Raw genomic sequence first — 26,333 nt, 5'->3', positions numbered from 1 at the left:
CCATAGTAGTATGCACCAAGTTTTTGGAGCCATTGCTAAGAATTGTTCAAGTTATGAAAAGAGTAAATCACAATTTTGCCTATCACCTGACCTGTTTGAATTAGGTTCGGTTCTTGGTGAACGTTTAGTTTCACTTGTGTAAGCTTCATCAAATTTCTCCTCAAGTGTAGGAACATATCCAATACTAGATTTGTTGGATGTGGATTTAGTATTTGATGAAGAAGCCACAAATTTTATAGAGGAATCATTAAAAACTGCACTTTCCTTGGTTATGTAACCTAACTAGATTTTTCAAACAATGGTCTTTGGCATGCAAGTAATTTGTCCAAGTTACTAGAACTTTGAGCAAATTTTGCTAAGTCACCATTCAGCCCTTTTAATCATATCATTTAATCTTTCATTTTCAGCAATTAACTCTTGAAAAGGATCCACAATGTGCTTTCCTTTTAATTTTTCAAGTTTAGATTTTAGAAATCTATTTTCTTCAATAATTTCCAAAGCACATTCAGTTTCCTTCACCTTTTCTCTCAAAAAATCATTTTCTACTTTCAATGTATCTTTTTGAGCTTTGGACAGTTTAACTTGAAGTGTCCAGCCTCCTTGCAATGATCACACCTCACCTTGCTCAAGTCCATTTTGTGTTCCTTTGAGCTTGAACCCTTGTACTTGCCCTTATTCTTCAATTCATCATCCTTCTAAATCTCCTAACAAAAAACATAAACTCATCATCTGAAATACCATCACTAGACTCACTCTCTTTTGATTCTATTTTTACCTTGAGGGCTATTCCCTTTTTCTTTTAGTCCGGGTTTGTGTGTGTGGTTTCATAAGTAAGGAGTTTTCCTCTCAACTCATCATATGTTATAGGGCTTAGGTTATTGCTCTCGGCTAGGACAGTGGCAGTGGTTTCCTATTCTTTTGTGAGGCTTCTAAGAAGTTTTCTCACTAGCGTTTGTTCTGAGTAGTTTGTACCCAGAGCATCAAGGTTGTTGATTATGATTGAGAATCTCTCAAACACTTCATCAATGCTTTCTCTATCCTTCATGTTAAACATCTCGTACTCTTTTCGCAGCATATCAATCCTCATTTCTTTAACCTGTTTAGTGCCTTCGTGTGTAACCTATAATTTTTCCCAAATTTTTTTGGCTGTCTTGCATCTAGACACCTTTCGGTACTCTTCAAAGCTGATAGCACAGTGAAGAAGGTTGAGGGTTTTAGCATTCAGCTCCATCTTCTTCTTATCGTCTTCATTCCATTCAGCTTCTTCTTTTGGAGTCACCACTCCATCAGCACTTGTTTTTGTTGGGATCTTGGGACCGCTCACAACAATCTTTCATATGTTGTAGTCAATGGATTGGATGAAGATTCTCATCCTCTATTTTCAGTAGGCATAGTTCTTCCCGTTGAAGAAAGGAGGCCTGTTGTTTGACTGGCTGGTGCACGAAATTGTGATCACTACTTTTCACAACTCAAATAATCCCCGGTAATGAATCCAAAAACTTGGTGCTCAATACCATGGCATAAACACAACTTCGCACAACTAACCAGCAAGTGCACTGGGTCGTCCAAGTAATAAACCTTACGCGAGTAAGGGTCGATCCCACGGAGATTGTTGGTATGAAGCAAGCTATGGTCATCTTGTAAATCTCAGTCAGGCAGACTCAAATGGTTATGAATTATTTATGAATAAAACATAAAGATGGAGATAGAGATACTTATGTAATTCATTGGTGAGAACTTCAGATAAGCGAATGGAGATGCTTTGTCCCTTCCGTCTCTCTGCTTTCCTACTGTCTTCATCCAATCCTTCTTACTCCTTTCCATGGCAAGCTGTATGTTGGGCATCACCGTTGTCAATGGCTACAGTCCCGTCCTCTCAGTGGAAATGTTCAACGCACCCTGTCACGGCATGGCTATCCAGCTGTCGGTTCTCGATCATGTCGGAATAGAATCCAGTGATTCTTTTGCGTCTGTCACTAACGCCCCACAATCGCGAGTTTGAAGCTCGTCACAGTCATTCAATCATTGAATCCTACTCAGAATACCACAGACAAGGTTTAGACCTTCCGGATTCTCTTGAATGCCGCCATCAATTCTAGCTTATACCACGAAGATTCCGATTAAAGAATCCAAGAGATAAACATTCAAGCCTTGTTTGCTTGTAGAACGGGAGTGGTTGTCAGGCACGCGTTCATAAGTGAGAATGATGATGAGCGTCACATAATCATCACATTCATCAAGTTCTTGAGAGCGAATGAATATCTTGGAATAAGAACAAGCTGAATTGAATAGAAGAACAATAGTAATTGCATTAATACTCGAGGTACAGCAGAGCTCCACACCTTAACCTATGGTGTGTAGAAACTCCACCGTTGAAAATACATAAGAACAAGGTCTAGGTATGGCCGTGAGGCCAGCCTCATGATCTAAGATAGCATAAGACTAAAGATAGCTACCAAGATGAAAATACAATAGTAAAAGGTCCTACTTATAGGGAACTAGTAGCTTAAGAATTACAAAGATAAGTAAAAGACATAAAAATCCACTTTCGGGCCCACTTGGTGTGTGCTTGGGCTGACCATTGAAGCATTTTCGTGTAGAGACTCTTCTTGGAGTTAAACGCCAGCTTTTGTGCCAGTTTGGGCGTTTAACTCCCATTCTTGTGCCAGTTCCGGCGTTTAACGCCGGGCATTCTTGAGCTGATTTGGAATGCCGGTTTGGGCCATCAAATCTTGGGCAAAGTATGGACTATTATACATTGCTGGAAAGCCCAGGATGTCTACTTTCCAAAGCTGTTGAGAGCGCGCCAATTGGGCTTCTGTAGCTCCAGAAAATCCACTTCGAGTGCAGGAAGGTCAGAATCCAACAGCATCTGCAGTCCTTTTAGTCTCTGAATTAGATTTTTGCTCAGATCCCTCAATTTCAGCCAGAAAATACCTGAAATCACAGAAAAACACATAAACTCATAGTAAAGTCCAGAAAAGTGAATTTTAACTAAAAACTAATAAAAAATATACTAAAAACTAACTAAATCTACTAAAAACATACTAAAAACAATGCCAAAAAGCGTACAAATTATCCGCTCATCACAACACCAAACTTAAATTGTTGCTTGTCCCCAAGCAACTGAAAATCAAATAAGATAAAGAGAAGAGAATATGTAATGAATTCCAAAAACATCTATGAAGATCAGTATTAATTAGATGAGCGGGGCTTTTAGCTTTTTGCCTCTGAACAGTTTTGGCATCTCACTCTATCCTTTGAAATTCAGAATGATTGGCTTCTATAGGAACTCAGAATCCAGATAGTGTTATTGATTCTCCTAGTTAAGTATGATGATTCTTGAACACAGCTACTTTATGAGTCTTGGCCGTGGCCCAAAGCACTCTGTCTTCCAGTATTACCACCGGATACATACATGCCACAGACACATAATTGGGTGAACCTTTTCAGATTGTGACTCAGCTTTGCTAGAGTCCCCAATTAGAGGTGTCCAGGGTTCTTAAGCACACTCTTTTTGCCTTGGATCACAACTTTATTTCTTTCTTTTTCTTTCTTTTTCTCTTTCTCTCTTTTTTTTCGTTTTTCTCCTTTTTTTCGCATAAACTCCCTTTTTTTTTTGCATTCACTGCTTTTTCTTGCTTCAAGAATCATTTTTATGATTTTTCAGATCCTCAGTAACTTGTCTCCTTTTTCATCATTCTTTCAAGAGCCAACAATTTTAACATTCATGAACAACAAATTCAAAAGACATATGCACTGTTCAAGCATACATTCAGAAAACAAAAGTATTGCCACCACATCAAAATAATTAATCTGTTATAAAATCTGAAATTCATGCAATTCTTCTCTTTTTTCAATTAAGAACATTTTTTTTTTTAAGAAAGGTGATGGATTCATAGGACATTCATAACTTTAAGGCATAGACACTAAGACACTAATGATCATAAGACACAAACATAGATAAACATAAGCATGATTTTTCGAAAAACAGAAAAATAAGGAACAAGGAAATTAAAGAACGGGTCCACCTTAGTGATGACGGCTTGTTCTTCCTCTTGAAGGTCTTATGGAGTGCTTGAGCTCCTCAATGTCTCTTCCTTGCCTTTGTTGCTCCTCTCTCATGATTCTTTGATCTTCTCTAATTTCATGGAGGAGGATGGAATGTTCTTGGTGCTCCACCCTTAGTTGTCCCATGTTGGAACTCAATTCTCCTAGGGAGGTGTTGATTTGCTCCCAATAGTTTTGTGGAGGAAGGTGCATCCCTTGAGGTATCTCAGGGACTTCATGATGAGTGGGGTCTCTTGTTTACTCCATCCTTTTTTTAGTGATGGACTTGTCCTCATCAATGAGAATGTCTCCTTCTATGTCAATTCCAACTGAATAACAGAGGTGACAAATGAGATGAGGAAAGGCTAACCTTGCCAAGGTAGAGGACTTGTCCGCCACCTTATAGAGTTCTTGGGCTATAACCTCATGAACTTCCACTTTCTCTCCAATCATGATACTATGAATCATGATGGCCCGGTCTAAAGTAACCTCGGACCGGTTGCTAGTGGGAATGATTGAGCGTTGGATAAACTCCAACCATCCCCTAGCCACGGGCTTGAGGTCATGCCTTCTCAATTGAACCGGCTTTCCTCTTGAATCTCTCTTCCATTGGGCGCCCTCTTCACAGATGTCTATGAGGACTTGGTCCAACCTTTGATCAATGTTGACCCTTTTTGAGTTTGAAAGGGACCTCGGGGATCACCTTCTTCAAGGCCACAACTTCATCGAAGTGGTCTTGATGCACCCTTGAGATGAATCTCTCCATCTCCCATGACTCGGAGGTGGAAGCTTTTGCCTTCCCTTTCCTCTTTCTAGAGGTTTCTCCCGCTTTGGATGCCATAAATGGTTATGAAAAAACAAAAAGCAATGCTTTTACCACACCAAACTTAAAAGGTTTGCTCGTCCTCGAGCAAAAGAAGAAAGAAGAGAGTAGAGGAAGAAGAAATGGAGGAGATGGAGGTGGCTTTGTGGTTCGGCCAAAAGGGGGGAGAAGTAATGTTTAGGTTATGTGAAAATGAAGGAGTGAAGATGGGTTTATATAGGGGTGGAGAGAGAGGTAGGGTTCGGCCATTATGGGTGGGTTTGGGAGGAAAAGTGGTTTGAATTTGAATGGTGAGGTAGGTGGGGTTTTATGAAGGATGGATGTGAGTGGTGAAGAGAAAGATGGGATTTGATAGGTGAATGGGTGAAGAAGAGAGAGGGTGGTGGGGTAGGTGGGGATCCTGTGGGGTCCACAGATCCTGAGGTGTCAAGAAAAAGTCATCCCTGCACCAAGTGGCGAGCAAAATTGCTCTATGTGCCAATTCTGACGTTAAACGCCGGGCTGGTGCCCATTTCTGGCGTTTAACGCTAGCTTCTTGCCCTTTTCTGGCGTTTAACGCCAGTCTGGTGCCCCTTTCTGGCGTTAAACGCCCAGAATGGTGCCAGACTGGGCGTTAAACGCCCATTTGCTAGCTTCACTGGCGTTTAAACGCCAGCAAGTTCTCCTCCAGGGTGTGCTGTTTTTCTTTCTATTTTTCATTCTGTTTCTGCTTTTTCAATTTATTTTGTGACTTCTCATGATCATCAACCTACAGAAAACATAAAATAACAAAGGAAAATAGATTAAATATAACATTGGGTTGCCTCCCAACAAGCGCTTCTTTAATGTCAGTAGCTTGACAGAGGGCTCTCATGGAGCCTCACAGATACTCAGAGCAATGTTGGAACCTCCCAACACCAAACTTAGAGTTTGAATGTGGGGGTTCAACACCAAACTTAGAGTTTGGTTGTGGCCTCCCAACACCAAACTTAGAGTTTGACTGTGGGGGCTCTGTTTGACTCTGTTTTGAGAGAAGCTCTTCATGCTTCCTCTCCATGGTGACAGAGGGATATCCTTGAGCCTTAAACACAAAGGATTCTTCATTCACTTGAATATTCAATTCTCCTCTGTCAACATCAATCACAGTCTTTGCTGTGGCTAGGAAGGGTCTGCCAAGGATGATGGATTCATCCATGCACTTCCCAATCTCTAGGACTATGAAATCAGCAGGGATGTAGTGGTCTTCAATCTTCACCAAAACATCCTCTACAAGCCCATAAGCTTGTTTTCTTGAATTGTCTGCCATCTCTAGTGAGATTCTTGCAGCTTGTACCTCAAAGATCCCTAGCTTCTCCATTACAAAGAGAGGCATGAGGTTTACACTTCACCCTAAGTCACACAGAGCCTTCTTAAAGTTCATGGTGCCTATGGTACAAGGTATTGAAAACTTCCCAGGATCTTGTCTCTTTTGAGGTAATCTCTGCCTAGTCAAGTCATCCAGTTCTTTGGTGAGCAAAGGGGGTTCATCCTCCCAAGTCTCATTACCAAATAACTTGTCATTTAGCTTTATGATTGCTCCAAGGTATTTAGCAACTTGCTCTTCAGTGACATATTCATCCTCTTCAGAGGAAGAATACTCATCAGAGCTCATGAATGGCAGAAGTAAATCCATTGGAATCTCTATGGTCTCAATGTGAGCCTCAGATTCCCATGGTTCCTCAATAGGGAACTCATTGGAGGCCAGTGGACGTCCATTGAGGTCTTCCTCAGTGGCGTTCACTGCCTCTTCCTCCTCTCCAATTTCGGCCATGTTGATGGCCTTGCACTCTCCTTTTGGATTTTCTTCTGTATTGCTTGGAAGAGTACTAGGAGGGAGTTCAGTAATTTTCTTGCTCAGTTGTCCCACTTGTGCCTCCAAGTTTCTAATGGAGGACCTTGTTTCAGTCATGAAACTTTGAGTGGTTTTGATTAGATCAGAGACCATGGTTGCTAAGTCAGAGTGGTTCTGCTTAGAATTCTCTGTCTGTTGCTGAGAAGATGATGGAAAAGGCTTGCCATTGTTAAACCTGTTTCTTCCACCATTATTATTGTTGAAACCTTGTTAAGGTCTCTGTTGATCCTTCCATGAGAAATTTGGATGATTTCTCCATGAAGAATTATAGGTGTTTCCATAGGGTTCTCCCATGTAATTCACCTCTTCCATTGAAGGGTTCTCAGGATCATAAGCTTCCTCTTCAGATGAAGCATCCTTAGTACTGCTTGGCGCATTTTGCATTCCAGACAGACTTTGAGAAATCAAATTGACTTGCTGAGTCAATATGTTGTTCTGAGCCAATATGGCATTCTAGTATCAATCTCAAGAACTCCTTTCTTCTGATTTGTCCCATTGTTCACAGGATTCCTTTCAGAAGTGTACATGAATTGGTTATTTGCAACCATTTCAATGAGCTCTTGAGCTTCTGTAGGTGTCTTCTTCAGATGAAGAGATCCTCCAGCAGAGCTATCCAAAGACATCTTGGATAGTTCAGACAGACCATCATAGAAAATACCTATGATGCTCCATTCAGAAAGCATGTCAGAAGGACATTTTCTGATCAATTGTTTGTATCTTTCCCAAGCTTCATAGAGGGATTCTCCTTCCTTCTGTCTGAAGGTTTGGACTTCCACTCTAAGCTTACTCAATTTTTGAGGTGGAAAGAACTTTGCCAAGAAGGCATTGACTAGCTTTTCCCAAGAGTTCAGGCTGTCTTTAGGTTGTAAGTCCAACCATATTCTAGCTCTGTCTCTTACAGCAAAAGGGAATAGCATAAGTCTGTAGACCTCAGGGTCAACCCCATTAGTCTTGATAGTGTCACAGATTTGCAAGAACTCAGCTAAAAACTGATGAGGATCTTCCAATGGAAGTCCATAGAACTTGCAATTCTGTTGCATTAGAGAAACTAATTGAGGCTTAAGCTCAAAGTTGTTTGCTCCAATGGCAGGGATAGAGATGCTTCTCCCATAGAAGTCGGGAGTAGGTGCAGTAAAGTCACCCAGCACCTTCCTTGCATTGTTGGCATTGTTGTTGTTTTCGGCTGCCATGGGTTCTTCTTCTTTGAAGATTTTTGTTAGGTCCTCTACAGAGAGTTGTGCTTTAGCTTCTCTTAGCTTTCGCTTCAAGGTCCTTTCAGGTTCAGGGTCAGCCTCAACAAGAATGCTTTTGTCTTTTCTCCTGCTCATATGAAAGAGAAGAGAACAAGAAAAATGTGGAATCCTCTATGTCTTAGTATAGAGATTCCTTGAGGTGTCAGAGGAACAGAAAAATAGAAGGAAGAGGTAGAAGAATTCGAACTTAGTGAGATAGAGTTCGAATTGTGCATTGAGGATGAGTGGTACTCCATAAATAGAAGGATGTGAGAAGAGGGGAAGAAATTTTCGAAAATTAAATAAAAGATTTTAAAAATATTTTGAAAAATTGATTGATAATTTTCGAAAACTAAGAGTGGGAAAGAAATCAAGTGATTTTTGAAAAAGATTTTGAAAATAGAAATTATGATTCAAACAATTTTAAAAAGATTTGATTTTAAAAATTAATGACTTGCCTAACAAGAAAAGATATGATTCAAACATTAAACCTTCCTCAACAGAAAAGGCAACATACTTGAAATGTTCAATCAAATCATTAATTGTTAGCAAGTATCTTTGAAATTGGAAAGAAATTGATTTTGAAAAAGATTTGATTTTGAAAAACTTTGAAAACTTGAAAAAAATTGATTTGAAAACAAAATCTTCCCTCTTGTGCCATCCTGGTGTTAAACGCCCAGAATGGTGCACATTCTGGCGTTTAACGCCCAAAGCACTACCCTTTTGGGCGTTAAACGCCCAGCCAGGCACCCTGGGTGGCGTTTAAATGCCAGTTTTTACTTCTTCACTGGGTGTTTTGAACGCCCAGCTTTTTCTGTATAATTCCTCTGCTGCATGTACTGAATCTTCAATTCCCTGTATTATTGACTTGAAAATAGAACCAAGATCAAATAAACAATGCATGCAAGACACCAAACTTAAAATGAGACTAGTGTCTCAATAAGAAACATAACATATTTTTGGTTTTTATGATTTTGTAATTTTTTTTGTTTTTTTTCGAAAATTAAGTGGAAAAGAAAATAAAGGTATCAAAATTCTTAATGAGAATTCCAGGAATCATGCAATGTTAGTCTAAAGCTTCAGTCTAAAGGAATTAGACATGGATAGCCAAGCTTCAGCAGGACATTGCATTCAAGAGCTAAATTGATGAGAATCAATCAGCTTTGGTGATGATAAGATCATCACCTTGAAACACTAGAATTCATTCTTAAGAACTCTGAAAAATACCTAATCTAAGCAACAAGATGAACCGTCAGTTGTCCATACTCGAACAATCCCCGGCAACGGCGCCAAAAACTTGGTGCACAAAATTGTGATCACTACTTTTCACAACTCAAATAATCCCCGGTAATGAATCCAAAAACTTGGTGCTCAATACCATGGCATAAACACAACTTCGCACAACTAACCAGCAAGTGCACTGGGTCGTCCAAGTAATAAACCTTACGCGAGTAAGGGTCGATCCCACGGAGATTGTTAGTATGAAGCAAGCTATGGTCATCTTGTAAATCTCAGTCAGGCAGACTCAAATGGTTATGAATGATTTATGAATAAAACATAAAGATGGAGATAGAGATACTTATGTAATTCATTGGTGAGAACTTCAGATAAGCGAATGGAGATGCTTTGTCCCTTCCGTCTCTCTGCTTTCCTACTGTCTTCATCCAATCCTTCTTACTCCTTTCCATGGCAAGCTGTATGTTGGGCATCACCGTTGTCAATGGCTACAGTCCCGTCCTCTCAGTGGAAATGTTCAACATACCCTGTCACGGCACGGCTATCTAGCTGTCGGTTTTCGATCATGTCGGAATAGAATCCAGTGATTCTTTTGCGTCTGTCACTAACGCCCCACAATCGCGAGTTTGAAGCTCGTCACAGTCATTCAATCATTGAATCCTACTCAGAATACCACAGACAAGGTTTAGACCTTCCGGATTCTCTTGAATGCCGCCATCAATTCTAGCTTATACCACGAAGATTCCGATTAAAGAATCCAAGAGATAAACATTCAAGCCTTGTTTGCTTGTAGAACGGGAGTGGTTGTCAGGCACGCGTTCATAAGTGAGAATGATGATGAGCGTCACATAATCATCACATTCATCAAGTTCTTGAGAGCGAATGAATATCTTGGAATAAGAACAAGCTGAATTGAATAGAAGAACAATAGTAATTGCATTAATACTCGAGGTACAGCAGAGCTCCACACCTTAATCTATGGTGTGTAGAAACTCCACCGTTGAAAATACATAAGAACAAGGTCTAGGCATGGCCGTGAGGCCAGCCTCATGATCTAAGATAGCATAAGACTAAAGATAGCTATCAAGATGAAAATACAATAGTAAAAGGTCCTACTTATAGGGAACTAGTAGCTTAAGAATTACAAAGATGAGTAAAAGACATAAAAATCCACTTCCGGGCCCACTTGGTGTGTGCTTGGGCTGAGCATTGAAGCATTTTCGTGTAGAGACTCTTCTTGGAGTTAAACGCTAGCTTTTGTGCCAGTTTGGGCGTTTAACTCCCATTCTTGTGCCAGTTCCGGCGTTTAACGCCGGGCATTCTTGAGCTGATATGGAACGCCGGTTTGGGCCATCAAATCTCGGGCAAAGTATGGACTATTATACATTGCTGGAAAGCCCAGGATGTCTACTTTCCAACGCTGTTGAGAGCGCGTCAATTGGGCTTTTGTAGCTCCAGAAAATCCACTTCGAGTGTAGGAAGGTCAGAATCCAACAGCATCTACAGTCCTTTTAGTCTCTGAATTAGATTTTTGCTCAGATCCCTCAATTTCAGCCAGAAAATACCTGAAATCACAGAAAAACACACAAACTCATAGTAAAGTCCAGAAAAGTGAATTTTAACTAAAAACTAATAAAAAATATACTAAAAACTAACTAAATCTACTAAAAACATACTAAAAACAATGCCAAAAAGTGTACAAATTATCCGCTCATCACTGGCCTTCAGTGAAGGTGTAGGTAACTGTGGTTGTGGCCAAGTTGTTCGCCATTGGATCTTTGCTCCAAGCGGTTAAGCTTGATTCTTGAGACCTTAGCTCTTGATACCAATTGAAGGTTGTAGTAGGCTTAGAGAATGGAGGTTAAATCTATTCCTTTCTTTTTACTTACTGAAATGACCCTTTAAAGCAAACTTTCAGTTCTGAATCTATTTAAACTCAGCAGCGGAAAATTTATGAGACAATTTATTTTTGTCTCATGAATATAAGAAAACAGAACATAGCAGAAAAGAAAGAAGTTGACACCATCATGTATCCTGGTTCAGTTGCCTTGTGCAATGCAACCTACATCCAGTCTCCACCACAACAGTGGTGGAATTTCCACTATAGTTAAAGTATTACATACACAAATTTTCCAGGATTGACACAATCCTTTCACACTCAAGTTCAAGCCTAACTTGACTTAGTTATGCTAATACCTAACTATCCACTCTTAGTGCTCACCCAACTAAGAATGGGGTACCTCAAAGGTACAAGATACTAGACACTGACTTATCTAAAGAAATCTGAAATAACTCTAGGCTTTTCTCTCAAGTGTATCACTCAGCCTCTTTCACTCATAGGCTTTTGCTTGAGTTCTCTCATTATACATTTTCACTCAAGAAATTACAGAAAGATAAACATTAAAAAGAAAATCACAATCTGTAAAACATAAAGGAGATTGACTCTTCAACAGCCTCTTTGCTATGTGATAAACCAGATTTGTATGTCTCTGATTCACTTCTTCATTTTTGGTAGAATGCTTCTTTGAAAGAAAGCACTGTCCAAGTAGATGAACTTCTTCAAGGAGCACCTCTCAGAACATACACCTTAAGAACATTGGTTATCTCTCCTTGGATTTTGAATGGTGAAAAATCTTCTTTTATCTCCTTGCATGTTGCTGAGTTGCTCTCTCCTAGGTCAACCCTCGAGCTGTGTGCTTCACCAACACACCACATCACCTTTTCCATTTAATCTTTAAATTAGGAACTTTAGTTTTGACCTTCTCTTGTTGACTGAAAGCCACAGAGCATCATAAACAAATATTTCCAATGGTAAAACCCTATCTCAGCCATTGAAAACTAACTTGGTCCCCAAGATACACTTATGACCGTAGATGCACAGCAGTATAGAACAGAGAACACTTTTTCATTTATCCAAAAATGGTAAAGCAGAAGATTTGAGATGAAGTGAAGAAAGTAAGTTGCATGCAAATGGAAATAAATCACCTTTTAATTTTTGACTCAGTTTAATATGGATTAATGTGGGTGATAAGATCTTTGTTTTATGATTAAGCTTTCTCTTTCCTTCTTCTCTGATAAAATGAGCAGGAGGAACAAAGCTCTCTTTCTTTTATTTTGTTGCTGACCGAAGCAATAAGAGATAGTGTAGACTTCAAACTTGTATGAGAAGTTTGGTGGGATCAACTTGGGTGAGCAACTCGGGCTTGGATTGGCTTTTTTCATATTCAGCCCAAGTGATTTCTTTACTTAACAACTTTGGGCTTTTAGTGTTTTATGGCCCACTTTGTTTCTAGTTTGATTTCCATCATTTTGGGCTGCTGCAACTATATTTCTTTGTTCTAAATTAATTTGGGCTTTATTTGAAAGTGTAGCATACTATGAAAGTTTAAGATTTTTGTTCCATTTATTTGGGCGATTACATTATTGAAATTTAGCATGCATCACTCAAAACAAAATCATCAAAACTAATTAGGTAGTTGGCCCAATAAAATTAATGTTTGTCATCATCAATTATGTTAGTTAATTTCTTAACTCAACAGAGATTAATCACCATTGATTTTGTAACTTTCATAAAATATGTACCCCACTATTTTAATTTAAGAGTGATTAACTCTTCACTTAACTATATTACTAACTTTCTCACTTTAAAGATCTTGATCCTAAAATATTATTATAATTTGTATACAAAATCTTTGTATTTTCATGTCTCATGTCCATGTTGTGATTATTCTTAAACTTGATTTGGTAAATTTTTTACTTTTTAAAAATAACTTATAAAAATTAGATTTTAAAAGATATTTTAAAAAAAATCTATGTTTAATAAATCAAATTAAAAATAACATTCAATAAGCACGAGTAATACCAATTATATTTGGTAAAATAACTTTTAAAATTTAAAAATATTATAATAAATATGAATATAAAAGTAAAATTTTAAAATTAATTAATATACGAGATTATATTAGACTTTTTAATTTTGATAAGTACAAACTAATTCTAAAAAATTCTACCTTAAATGCTTTCAAAAACATCCATGTCTTTTAAAAAATATAAACATAAATATAGTATCTTATTTATCAAAAATAAAATAAAAAATTTATACTTTTAAAAAACATAAACATCTTTTAAAAACACCTTACCAAACCAAACTATATTTTGATTAGTTAGATTTGTAGTGCTTCAATTTAAAAGATAAAGACTTATAAACCCTATTAAAATATTCTCACAATGGTTTAAATAAAGATACACGTCACTATCTAATTAAAGCGAGAAAGAAATCCTTCACCTTTGTTTAGAATTTTCTAGAAACATATTGAGTATTAAAGAAGGATGAATGTTTTGAATAATTTTATATTTGACCGAATATATTTAACTTAATTATTCAACTATTTATAATATTATCTTCAAATAAAAATATGGACAATTTACTTAAATAAAATGGTCGGAAAAAATTTTTACTCAAATGCAATAATTGCAATTATTTTACTTGCGTGTCCTGATTTATTATTAAGTAAACTGTGATAAATTACTATGTTTTACTTTTACACATAAACTGTGGTAGGTAAACACGGTTTATGAAGTGACCAAGATGAGCATAAACCGTGGTAATTAAGCACGGTGTATGAAGAGAGAACTTTGATCATAAAATCTTGTTACTTCCCACGGTTTATGAAGAGATATGTAGATGCAAAAACTTTTGTTACTTGCCACGGTCTATGAAGAAAAAAATTCTATATATATGAGTGAGATTCAAGCTGTTGAAGAGTATTTTACAATGGCAAGTAAGGAAGAGAATTTTCTAAATAATAAGGGCAAATTACACCATTAAACCAGAATGAAGGAGAAATTACATGATTTAACTAAAGCAAAAAATGTAACATGGATCAACTAAAGCGAAATATGCAGCTAAAATTCGTATGTAATTCGAACCTATCTGATTCGAATTATGCATGCAGGTTGACTCAGGATAGTTCGAATTACACTAAAAAAATAATTATCTAGAATATTGGATCAGCTCAATGTTAATTAGATTTTTTATTTCTATTATAAAATATAAAAAAATAATTCTAAAAAAATCATGTTATTTTTTAAGATTTAATTTTTTTATTGTGTTTTCGTAAAGTTTGCACAAAATTCACCTATCACATTAACTAAACTTATTTATTTACGTAAAGTTTGTTTATCGACTCAGCAAACTTGTTTACGTTTTAATACAATTTAAATTGTATTAGTATATTTTTATTTTTAATCAATTTAATTTTATTTATATAATTAGATTTTTAAATTATAAAATTTGTATTAGTTTGTAATTTAAAATTTAAATAGATATAATTTAAATTAATAATTTAAAAAATTAATATAAGTAAGTTTATTTAAAATTTTAAATTTTAATATTTTAAATAAACATACTCTTATTATTTTAAATTTTTTTAAATTTAAATAAACATACTCATATTATTTTAAATAAGTATATTTTTAAAATTTTAAATAAACTTACTTATATTAATTTTAAATTTTATTGAAAATAAAACAAATATGTTTATTTAAATTAAAAAATTAAAATAATAAGAATACATTTATTTAAAAAATTTTAATTTAAAAATAATATCTAAGTATATTTATTTGTTAGTTAAAAATTAATAATCATTATTTTTTTAAATCGAATAAATATAATTAATCATGTGAGTACAATAATACAAATACATACAATTTTATAAATTATTAATTTAAATTATATCTATTTAAATTTTAAATTACAAACTAATACAAATTTTATAATTTAAAAATCTAATTATTTAAATAAAATTAAATTGATTAAAAATAAAAATATATTAATACAAGTTAAATTGTATTAAAACGTAAACAAGTTTACTGAGTCGATAAACAAACTTTACGTAAATGAATAAGTTTAGTTAATGTGATAGGTAAATTTTGTGCAAACTTTATGAAAACACAATAAAAAAATTAAATCTTAAAAAATAATATGAATTTTTTTTTTGAGAATTAAATTTTTTTTATATTTTATAATAGAAATAAAAAATCTGATTAACATTGAGCTGGTCCAATATTTTAGATAATTTTGTTTTTTTAGTGTAATTCGAATTGCATCCCTTATAATTCGAATGAGTGTAATTCGAACTACTCTGGGTCAACCTGCATGCATAATTCGAATAAGGTAGGTTCGAATTACGTACAAATTTTGGCTGAATATTTCGAATTGATCAACTTCGAATTACTGTTGGTTTGTAATTCGAATTAGTTTGATTCGAATTACATAAAAACACGCTTCTAGTTGATCCATGTTACATTTTTTGCTTTGGTTGAATCAAGTAATTTCTCTTCCATTTTGGTTTAATAGTGTGATTTGTCCTTATTATTTAGAAAACTCTCTTCCTCACTTGTCATTATAAAATACTTCTCTTCAACAGCTTGAATCTCACTCATATATGTATAGAACTTTTTCTCTTCATAAACCGTGGCAAGTAATAAAGATTTTTGCATTTACATATCCCTTCATAAACAGTGAGAAGTAACAAGGTTTTATGATTAAAGTTTTCTCTTCAAAAACCGTGTTTATTTACCACGATTTATACTCATCTTAGTCAACCGTGCTTACCTATCACGGTTTATGTGTAAAAAGTAAAACATGATAACTTACCACGATTTACATAATAATAAATCAGGACACGGAAGTAACGGAATTGTAATTATTGTATTTGAGTATAAATTTCTCCCAACCATTTTATTTAGGTAAATTGTCCTAAAAATATCATGTGAATTTTTCTCTTAAAAAAATTGTACTCTTTTCTGCGATTTTGTTCCAACCACTTTTTACCTATGATTCAAACCCTAAGTAATTGCATTCGCCCTTATTAGCCATAAAAAATCCTCTAATAATCAAATAGAATTCGCCCTTCCAAAAATGTTTTACAAGAAACATATTTATGTTTTATCTAACGCATTCTTTGTTAAATATTAAAACAAACTATTAGGAAGTTGTTTATACATGGCATATGCTGCATTTCTTGATTAAGACAGACATTAAAAACTTGTTAGCACAATCACTTCGACTTGGAATAAGCAATAAACAGGGAAAGGAATTACGAAAGACTGTACACATCGAGAAATAGGTGATGAAATAGAGAAACAACTTATATCACCAAAGTCAATAACATGGAAATCTTTCCTGCTTTTATAAGCCTAACTCATTGTTATATAGATCAAACATATAACCGTAACAAAAATGTGATTTTGTCCTTCCATTGATTAAGGTTTCACCACTTTTAATTTCCTCAAGGTTCTAAATTTACATGCAAACTAAAACAACCAAGTACGACAGAATAATATGTTCTTGTTCCGTTAGAAATTATTTTACTAACACTCTTCTGGAGTTTCAGTGCCAAAACTTAACATTTGTTAACAATTTTGCAGATCTCAAGCAACAAACTTGCTAAGACTAGCCGAATTTGCATCTTCATTCACAGCAACTCCTGGAAAAACCATAAAAGTAATACATGAAAATCATGATGAATCCCAAACTTGGATGACCAACATCAAGCATTTGCAATGCTTTACTAGTTGTGACATGTTTAGGCACCAAATCAGACTTATAAAACAAATCGACAAGGTAGTTAAACTAATGTAGACACAACAAATGATGCAGCAGTCAAGCTGGCAAATAAATACTTGGAACATAGTGGATGATTAATGAGTGACATTTATGTATGAATTTTTCTCATTTTTTCAACAATTTTAACTTTAACAGTTCACTGAACTAATGTTATTGCCTCTTGTCCTGCTATCATTCTCCATCCATTTATACCCTAACACTTCCTATTTAAGACTGGAAATTTTCTCTAACAGGAGGAGTTGATGAGATAAACAGAAACTGATAATAAGTTCTTAGAACGAATCATTTTTTTATCAAAATGAAACTAAAAACAACTAACATCCACTCAACTGCCCCAAAATCAAATAGCAAAAGTAAGAAACATATTGTCATCAAGGAATAACAACACAAATGCTTTGTGAAATAAGCCCTTTTTCCCTCGTTGAAAATTTATATCTATATTAAAACAATAAATGAAGGTAGTAACAAACTATCTCCATGGTCTTCCTAACGGTAATATATTATCACCTACAACACTTAATACAAAAATTGACAAGGAGGTTTCGATTGGAGCCAGGAGTAAGTCAAGCCAGCTCGTGAGCCAATTTGAGTTCAACTTATGGATAGGTCGATAAGCTAAGCTCATGAGTTTGTGAGCCAAGCTTGAGCCAAGATTTGAACTCATTAAATGAGTTGAACTTGAACTTGTATTTTGTACTTTTAATCACATAGGCATATATTGATAGACGAAATAAATCATAATTGATAGATAGACAACATATATATATATGTTCATGTTATTTGAGCCAGCTCGTGAGCTCAATTCAACTTGTGAGCTTTTGGTGAGTCGAGTTTAAACTTTACAAATAGACTCGATTGTTAATGAGCTGAGCGATGAACCAAACTTGAACTTAGCTTGGCTCGATTCCATCCCTAATTTCAATTCAGGGTTTCTTTCCCCCTCCAAATTGAAACCTTGTTTTGTCAAGGCAATATCTGATGTTGCCAGAATCACAAGTGAAAATAAACTGTGTTCCATCCAAATAATTGACCGCATTATAAGCATACCAAAACTTCTCAAACACAAGGGATTATATGTATAACATTGGCTCCCAAGTCACAGAACTCATAACACAAAAAGAAATAATTTAGGGTTGGCAGGAGTACCTGAACTCATGGGTACCCGATCCGCCTCTACTGGGTCGGGACGGGTTAGACCCGGTGCGGGGCGGGTGCACCAGCAGGGCAGGGTCAGGGTGTACCCACCCCGGAGTATATATTTTATATTATATATTATAATATAAAATATATATAAAAATTAATAAATATAAAAAATATATAAATAACTTTTGTGCCTAGGGTTTCACTCTTTAGTTCAAATTTCAAACTCTAATCTTCTTCTATTGTGAGTAAGAGTAGTGAGAGCAGCGAGCTTCTTCTCCAATGCCTACCCGCCGGCTGCCGTCCTCCATTTGAGAGCAGGGCTTCTTCGAATTCTCCAATGCCTGAACTTACCCAGAGCAGAGCTTCTTCTTCGAATTCTCTAACGCCTGAACTTACCCGCCGGCCGCCGTCCTTCGTCTGAGAGCAGAGCTTCTTTGTCGAATTCTCTAACGCCTGAACTTACCCGCCGGCCGCCGTCCACCGTTTGAGAGCAGAGCTTCTTCGAATTCTCTAATGCCTGAACTTACCTGCCGGCCGCCGTCCTCCGTCTGAGAGCAGAGCCTCTTCTTCGAATTCTCTAATGCCCGAACTTACCCGCCCACCGCCGCCCTCCATCTGCCCCTAAGTTCTCTCTCTCTCATTGTGATTTGTGAATCTGCAACGTCTTCTTCCACAAAGTCGTCTTTGCCGGTCACCGTCGCTGCAAATCACTGAATCTGCAGGTACGTTCCTATCTATCTCTCTCTCTCTCTCTCATTGTGAATCTACAACAATAACTGTAACTGCAACATGTTAGGAATAGTAATATGCAGCTAATTAGGGGCACTAATAATCTGTAATTCTGGAACTCTGTTATTCATATGTTTGCTTATCATTCATTTACTCGGTAACTCTGTAACTGCAACTGCAACTTATGTTAGGAAGAGTAATATGCAGCTAATTAGGGGAACTCATAATCTGTAACTCTGGAACTCTGTTATTCATATATTTGCTTATCTTTCATTTACTGTGGAACTCTATAACTCTGTAACTGTAACTGCAACTTATGTTAGGAAGAGTAATATGCAGCTAATTAGGGGCACTCATAATCTGTATAATCCATATTTACTAATCCAATGGCTTATGCCTTGATACCGTTTTATATGCATAACATACTTCTTCAATTACTCCATATTTACTAATCCATTTGTTTATAAGATTAAATCTAGTTTATATGCTCTATTTAGTCTTTTACAGCGGTGTGCTGTATTATTATTTGTAGCAACTTATGTTAGGAAGACTAACATGTTGTTTATTGTCATCATATATTACTTGCATTGTTTTTGTCTGTGTGTATTTTTGTTGCTATAAGTATTTTTATTTTGTTTAATGCTACTTAGTTTTTTCAATTTTTTTTATGTAGGTGTTTTAAGATTATTTCATGGCTAGTAATGCTAGAGAAGACACACAAAGCAACAGTGTTGCTCCTCTCCTAATAATAATGAAATTGAAGTTCAGAGTAATGATAATCCAACTTCAGAAACTCCACAAGCAACAGATAATAATGTCTCAACTCCAAAAGGATCAACTCCTGTTGAAGGTGACAATAAGGCTAATGTTAAAAGTGCTTATTGGGAGTATTTTGATCGTTTGAAAGTTGAAGGTGAATAGAAGGGAAAATGCAAATTTTGCAAGAGTGTGCTTAATGCAAATCCGAGGAATAGTACCAAGTTATTGAAGGCAATCATCAATTGTTGAATCAATAGCAAAAACAATCACAAATGCAAAAAGTGAATGAAGATGGCTCTGTGTTTGATCCTTCATACACAAAAAAATGTGTTGCCAAAATGATTGTCTTGCATGAGTATCTTTTGAGTTGTGTGGACTACCATGGATTGAGGCGAGTGTTTGCTTCAATGCAACCAACATTTAAAGTGCCTAGTCAAAACACAATTAGGAAAGACATCTTGAAGATGTATGGGGATGAGAAGCTGAAGTTAACTCTTCAACTAGATGAAAATGATAGTAGAGTTGCAATAACTAGCGACATGTGGACTTCCAATCAAGAAAAAAGATACATGATTGTCACGGCTCACTATATTAATAGTTCGTGGAAGTTGCATATGTGCTTATTGATGTACTTCAAAAAATTTATAAAATTTTATACATTGTGTTGTCTTCATATGTTGATTTTCGTTAATCTAAAATGCATACATGTTTGTTTCTTTTCAGCTTTTGTTATGTTCCTTGTCCACATACAAGTGAAGTTCTCACTCAAACATTGATTAAAAAAACTATTATAATGGAACATTGATAAAAAAAAATTATTCACTGTTACATTGGATAACTGTTCTATTGATGATACTATGATAGATGAACTGTTGGAATTGAGTTTCAATTTGAAAAAATATATCCAGATCCAACAAAATGTTCCAAGCAAGATGGCAGAATTCATCAGTTCTGTAATGAGATGGTTAATGAATGCAATAAAAAAATGAGTTTATGATGTGTCACATATTGGTATAAAAGAAGTTCATGAAAGTGGAAATGTAATCTATTTGGGCGTGATGATTATATGGTATACCTTAAAAGAAAAAAAATGACAAGGAGTTCATATGTGAATATTGAGTTTGATCATTATCTTGAGGAGGAAATTCATCCTCCAAATTAACCTAACTTTAATGTTTTGAAATGATAGAAGAACAATCAGATGAAACTTAAAATTCTTGCAAAAATAGCCAAGGATATATATGCTATTCCGGTGTCAACTGTTGCCTCCAAATATGCTTTCAGTACAAGTGGTCGTGTAATTTCTCCTCATCGCAGAAAGCTCAAAGAAAACATAACTAAAGCTTTGATGTGTGGCTAAAGTTGGTTGTGGACAACTTTGGGAAGTAAAGGTGATATATTATTTAATCTTCATTTATGTTAATTTTTTACATAATACTAATTCATTTGTTAATTGCTATCTCTTTCAATTTTCAGGTTTAAATCTTGACTTTCAAACTTTTAATGATGATCAAGATGTGGAAAATGATCAAGAATAAGGATTGAAGACTCCTTTATATCTAATGTTGTAATTTCTTTATTATGGTGTTAAATTTGTAGTGATCGGACATTAGCTTTTTTTTTATTTCATGTTATTTGACATTGTATGAATTTTATGTTTGTATTTTAATTTATTTATGAATTTTAAATTTTTATCTTAATTTATATATGAATATGTAAAAATTAAAGTGTTATTTAACTTTTATAGGGGATGGGAGGGGCGGGGCGGGCTCGGATAGGGCAAAAGCCCGCCCCTATCCGTCCCACTGCCAACCCGAGAATAATTACTCTTCTACAATTCCAAATACCAGACAAATTTTTTCCAATATGCCAAGAACATCGCTAGCAGAAAGCCCCATTGTTACTTTTGATGCATTGGCAATGTTTCATCAACGGATAAGTGAAAGCCATTTCGTTAACATCTTGACTCATCATACGACAACAATACTTAGTCCTTTTATTGAGTCAACAAATACTAAGTGCGTGCAATTAGTCTGTAAATTGACCCAAATTGCTAAAATAGTTAGTCTGAAGAAAAAATCAAAATGATTTTATTGAAATACAAGGGGAAAATGCAAAACAAAACCCTCTTGAACATGATATCGATTTGGGTAGACAAGACCAAATGATGTTAATGTTACATAAGAGGTTCGACGAAATGACACTGGGCTACAACAAAATGTTAAGTTGTCAAACAAAATAACACTAGGGGCAAGATATCAATCAAGTTGTCAAACAAATTTGAGAAAGACGAGGCTTTAAAATTGGATGTACAAACCAACAAGGTCGACTGAATACTAAACATCAATAGACCTACAGAATTCCTCCTACGTCTATGAGGCTTTTATGCTGACAGTTGTTTATCCAAGTGCCAATGGGATATGCACTTCTTTGCTAAGTTCATGAAAAGTGTCAATGGATACACAGTGTAAATCAAATCACTATTCAAGTAATTTAATTGAAACTATTACCTAATCATATCCATGCATCATTGGATGTTAAAACATTTATATAACTTGAGTATACAAACTAAATCCAAATTAATTGCTTCCAAAATTAGGGTTAGCAAGTAAATTACCGGCTGTAGAATGCGGGGTTTCGCCGTAGATGGCCTTGAGCCTATGCAGTGGTACGAGGGCGTCGTCGCTCGTGGCTTCTGCGTAGAGCTGCTGCTTCCAATTCCAAAGAGTCCTTTTAATATCCTTATTTGATTTTACAAGAGATGCTTTCTCAGTCTCCAGAGCCTCAATTATTTTTTGCTGATGGAATGATCTACCAGCCAGCACCATAAACGAAGCAGCGAGACAAACATTGATCACCGTATTGTTGTTCGAAGCTTTCCTTGCACTTTCAACTATCCTATTAACAAACTCCATTGCCTGAAATTCAAAGAAAAACGGTTACGAAAAACACAATTTAACACTTAATTTAACAAGTCAACAGAATTTTACAACATAACAACATAATTTAACAATTTAACATTGAAATTAATGGAATTTAAAATACCACTTGGTGGATGACGGTGGCGCAGAAGCAGAGGGCACCAGCGAGGGAATAAGACAACGGTGGCAAGGACGAGGAATTAGGGTTAGAGGGAGAAATGAGTTGGGAGGCAGAGATTGAGAGTGAGAGAGGCTGTGAGTGTGTGTAGGGAGGGAGAGCGATGGCGAGCGAGGGAGAATAGAGAATGGAGTGTGGAGATGGGGACAGCGAGAGAGATGAGAGGGTTGAGATTGAGGGTAGCTGGCTAGCGGCGGTTAAAGTACTTAGGGTTATTTCAGGAATTTCACTAAGAAAATTATTTAACATAAATTCAGCAAACAGATCTTCAAAATTGAAAGAAATTTGTAAACCAAATAAGGATGTGTTATGCTAAAGGAACAAGTGTTTTTGTTAATTAAATTTAATTAAATTGATCTAATATTTATAAAAATTATTTTCATTATTTTTATTTAGTTATTCATTCAAATTTTATTGTTCAATTTAGCTGGACACTTCAACCTTTGTAACATGTACTATTTTTCAATAAAAAATACTACTAGATTTATAATTTTTTGCATACGTAAATTTCATCATTTTAATTTTATCAATTTTTTATTTAAAAGAAGTTAATCCTAACCACTCCTCGCACCTATTTTATCTCATCCTATTGGTAAGAGCAGATACTTAATTTTTCTTTGGAACAAAATATACAAATTAAAAAAATAAAAATACTATGTACGGACATAAAATTAGTCATCAAATCAATTAAAATAGATCGTTAAAATTCAAAGTAAATGATTCAACCACTTCTTAAGTTTAAAGAATGTCAAACTTAAAAATTTAATTTGTTTTGACAAATACAAAAGTCAACCATCAATAGAAATGACACAAGATAAAACACTTTGAAAATGACTATCAGGTTGAATAATTATGGACATAAATTACATTCTGAAAATAATTTAACATAAAACAGATTACTTTAGTCCACAAAACTACTAGTTAAGAATCATAAGTGAATTCTAGACTATGAATTCTACTAGTTAAGAATCATAATAAACCAAATGTACAAAGTGCAGAACATGCACAATACCGCATTATATATTATGTGACATGACTATTTGTAGTGATCTTTTAATATTATGATCTATTTATTAATCCTAATTGTATCTCGCCAAAAAACACAATCAATTTCCTTTAGGAAATTTCATGTTTCTTATGAAATATCTCTCAAGATATAAACGAAATCACAATCAAAAGTAAGCATGCATGTCAATTTAACCACCTAATTACACAAATCACATCATAAGAAGTTAGTCTCTGCCATCCAAAACTAGTGTAAATGTTACCAGGAAAATATGTCCAAAAATTAAGAGTTAGTTAAAAATGTTGTTAACAAAGAGTTGGTTTAGTTGACGATTTACAAATGCCACAAAGGAGGCCTAGAGGGAAATTCAATAATTGTTTGGTTTGCATATTATTATTATTATTATTTTAAATCAAAGAACTCAACATAACAACGTGGATCATACTAACAAACAAGAATAAATGACAGAAAATAAAACGACAGACATAAGTTTACTATTCTTATGTTATCTCTATCATTACTTTCAACAACTACAAGGTCAACCACCACTCTACTACTTATAACTTTTGAGCAATCTGTTAATTTTGACAACCTCTACTATTTTATTCTAAAAGACAGTCTAATAATCCAAATAACATAGCAAGAGCCAATCAACCACTTCTTACGCACTCTCTTTTTTATTGACACTGTTATACAACTCTCAAAGTGTTATTTTACAATTCTTGAGGAAGTCAAAAGTAGTCCAAAATCAACCATCAAAGAACACCACACTTGTCAAGTAAATTCACAATTAAAAAATAAATACTGAACAGCTTCAACATCCTTCGTAGAGAGCACATATACTGATATCAAGGTTCTAAAAACCGAACTGGTCATCAAACCACTTTTGTTACTGGTTCACTACTGATTCACTGGTTCAACCGGTGCAACCGTAGTTCAACCAAAAAAACCGTTAATAAATAAATTTAAAATATCATCCAAATTTAAGGCGCCACATGAAATGTCAACAACCAAAATCATATAATATTATCAAAATACAATCGCAAAAGTTAAATAACAAAAAGAAATATCCAAATTTGGAATGTCAACATGAAAATTTGTCATCAATCATCAAAATCTACAAAAACTTGCTGCAGACAATTAACATAGTTATACTTCCATTAAAAATGATTGGATTGAATCACAGTGCACAAGTTCAAGACAGAGAATATTGCCTTAATGTAGCTGGGTCAAAAAATAAAACAAAAAATGATAAGTGTTGCACAACAAACACACAATAGAGCCTGAAAAAAAAATCCAACGCAGGAGGAGAGGCAGGGCCAATGCAACCAAACAATGAAACAAATTTTTTTTTAAACAACAGAACAATGAAAACATGAATCATACAATCACCAATTGCAAATTTTTTCTTCATAAAAACAGAACAATGAAAACATGAAGCATATAATAAATCAAAAGATCACCAATTGCAAATTTTTGTAATAACAGAAGTTAGAACAATGAAAAATGAAGCATATAATATCTCATACAATCCCCAATTGGAAGAGAATATTGAAAACATTCAGCATATAATAACTGAGGCAGAAAACAGTCTGAACAGAGCATATTGAAAGAGAAAAAATGGAAGATAGTCACCATCTAAGCAAATGCTACTTGATTGGCAGAAACCATTATTATGAGCAAGAAAAATGCTTCTTGATTTATATTATCATCCATAACTGAAATTAACAGTTACAATCTAAGCACAAGATTAAGAAACTAACTCCTATAAGAATTAAGAAACCTGTAATTCGATTCCAAAGTTTTGTTAACGGAAATAACATGTTGATAACATAATCGCTAATCAAATACTAAAGTGACGTTCATTTTTGTTTTCAATAATGATTAATTACAAAACTTCTTTTATGATTTTGCAAAGTAATCGCCACCAAACCCCACATCTAATGAAATCAAATAGTAATTAAAAAGGGAACACGGATAGTATTAGATATAATGTTTCTCCTACGGAAACCATAGCGTAACTTAATTCCAGCAAATTCACTAAGCCAGTATCTATTTATCACAAGAATCAGTATCAATTTATCATCAAGAAGTAAGCCAATAACAGAGTTAATCAACCAAGAGTCCAAGAACAAGTAAGAACAACCACTGACTGATTACCTTCGGCGAGGATAGTGAGCAGATATTTGAAGGAGAGGGAGCAACAATGTGACGCGGAGAAGCTGGCGGCAGCGACGAGCACACGATGGACGACAATGGAGGCTGGCAAAGAAGCTGGCAACTCGCGAAGAAAAGAAGCTGGGGGAGAACGGTGGAACGGCGGCGGTGAGAAGAACGACGGCGACAATGGAGGCTAGGGTTTATCACTTTTTTTTTCTTTCTTTGAGAGAGAAGCTTGGTTGAAGGTTTCAAGGTGACTGAAAGCAATGGCCGGCGGCGCTGATTCTCACTCCCTGCGGCGGTGGGGGAGACTTCTGTGACCTAGGGTTGTGATTTGGGGGTGGGGGACTGCAGCGCAGAGGAAATGGGGGTGAGGACCGAAGAGAACCTTGGCGGGTTCTACTTCTTAACAACGCAAGGTCGCTTCAAGAGAACCGACCGGGTCCCGGTTCAACCCGACCAACCGGTTTCTAATTGGTTTAGCGGTTTCTAACCTGTTTTTTACAATAACGGTTTTTAAGGCTGAACCGAATCGTATTAGTGTTCCGTTCGCAATTATACCGGTCAAATAGGCCAGTCCGATCTAATTTTCAGAA

At 35.3% G+C, this 26,333-nt stretch overlaps 1 protein-coding gene and 1 non-coding gene across 3 annotated transcripts; one reads left to right on the top strand and one right to left on the bottom strand.

Moving 5' to 3' along the window:
- Nucleotides 1-7,420: 7,420 nt before the first annotated feature.
- Nucleotides 7,421-7,528, top strand: LOC130952604 (small nucleolar RNA R71). The gene has a single exon (XR_009074783.1). It is a non-coding gene; the product is annotated as a small nucleolar RNA R71 (small nucleolar RNA).
- An 8,810-nt stretch (nucleotides 7,529-16,338) lies between these two features.
- On the bottom strand, nucleotides 16,339-26,102 carry LOC130947271 (uncharacterized). Of its 2 annotated transcripts, none has more exons than XM_057875930.1 (3): nucleotides 25,738-26,102; nucleotides 22,090-22,390; nucleotides 16,339-16,701 (listed from the first exon to the last, which is right to left on the bottom strand). In XM_057875930.1, the coding sequence occupies exons 2-3, from the start codon at nucleotides 22,385-22,387 to the stop codon at nucleotides 16,646-16,648; spliced, it is 354 nt and encodes a 117-aa protein (XP_057731913.1). In that variant the 5' UTR covers nucleotides 22,388-22,390; nucleotides 25,738-26,102; the 3' UTR covers nucleotides 16,339-16,645. The 2 variants fall into 2 exon arrangements, with proteins under 2 accessions (XP_057731913.1, XP_057731914.1); XM_057875931.1 differs by lacking the exon at nucleotides 16,339-16,701 and adding an exon at nucleotides 16,710-18,760.
- Between the last annotated feature and the right edge of the window lie 231 nt (nucleotides 26,103-26,333).

The sequence above is a fragment of the Arachis stenosperma genome, chromosome 9 (assembly GCF_014773155.1).
Source record: "Arachis stenosperma cultivar V10309 chromosome 9, arast.V10309.gnm1.PFL2, whole genome shotgun sequence".
NCBI lineage: Eukaryota > Viridiplantae > Streptophyta > Magnoliopsida > Fabales > Fabaceae > Arachis > Arachis stenosperma.
This window is presented reverse-complemented; position numbering and strand designations above follow the sequence as displayed.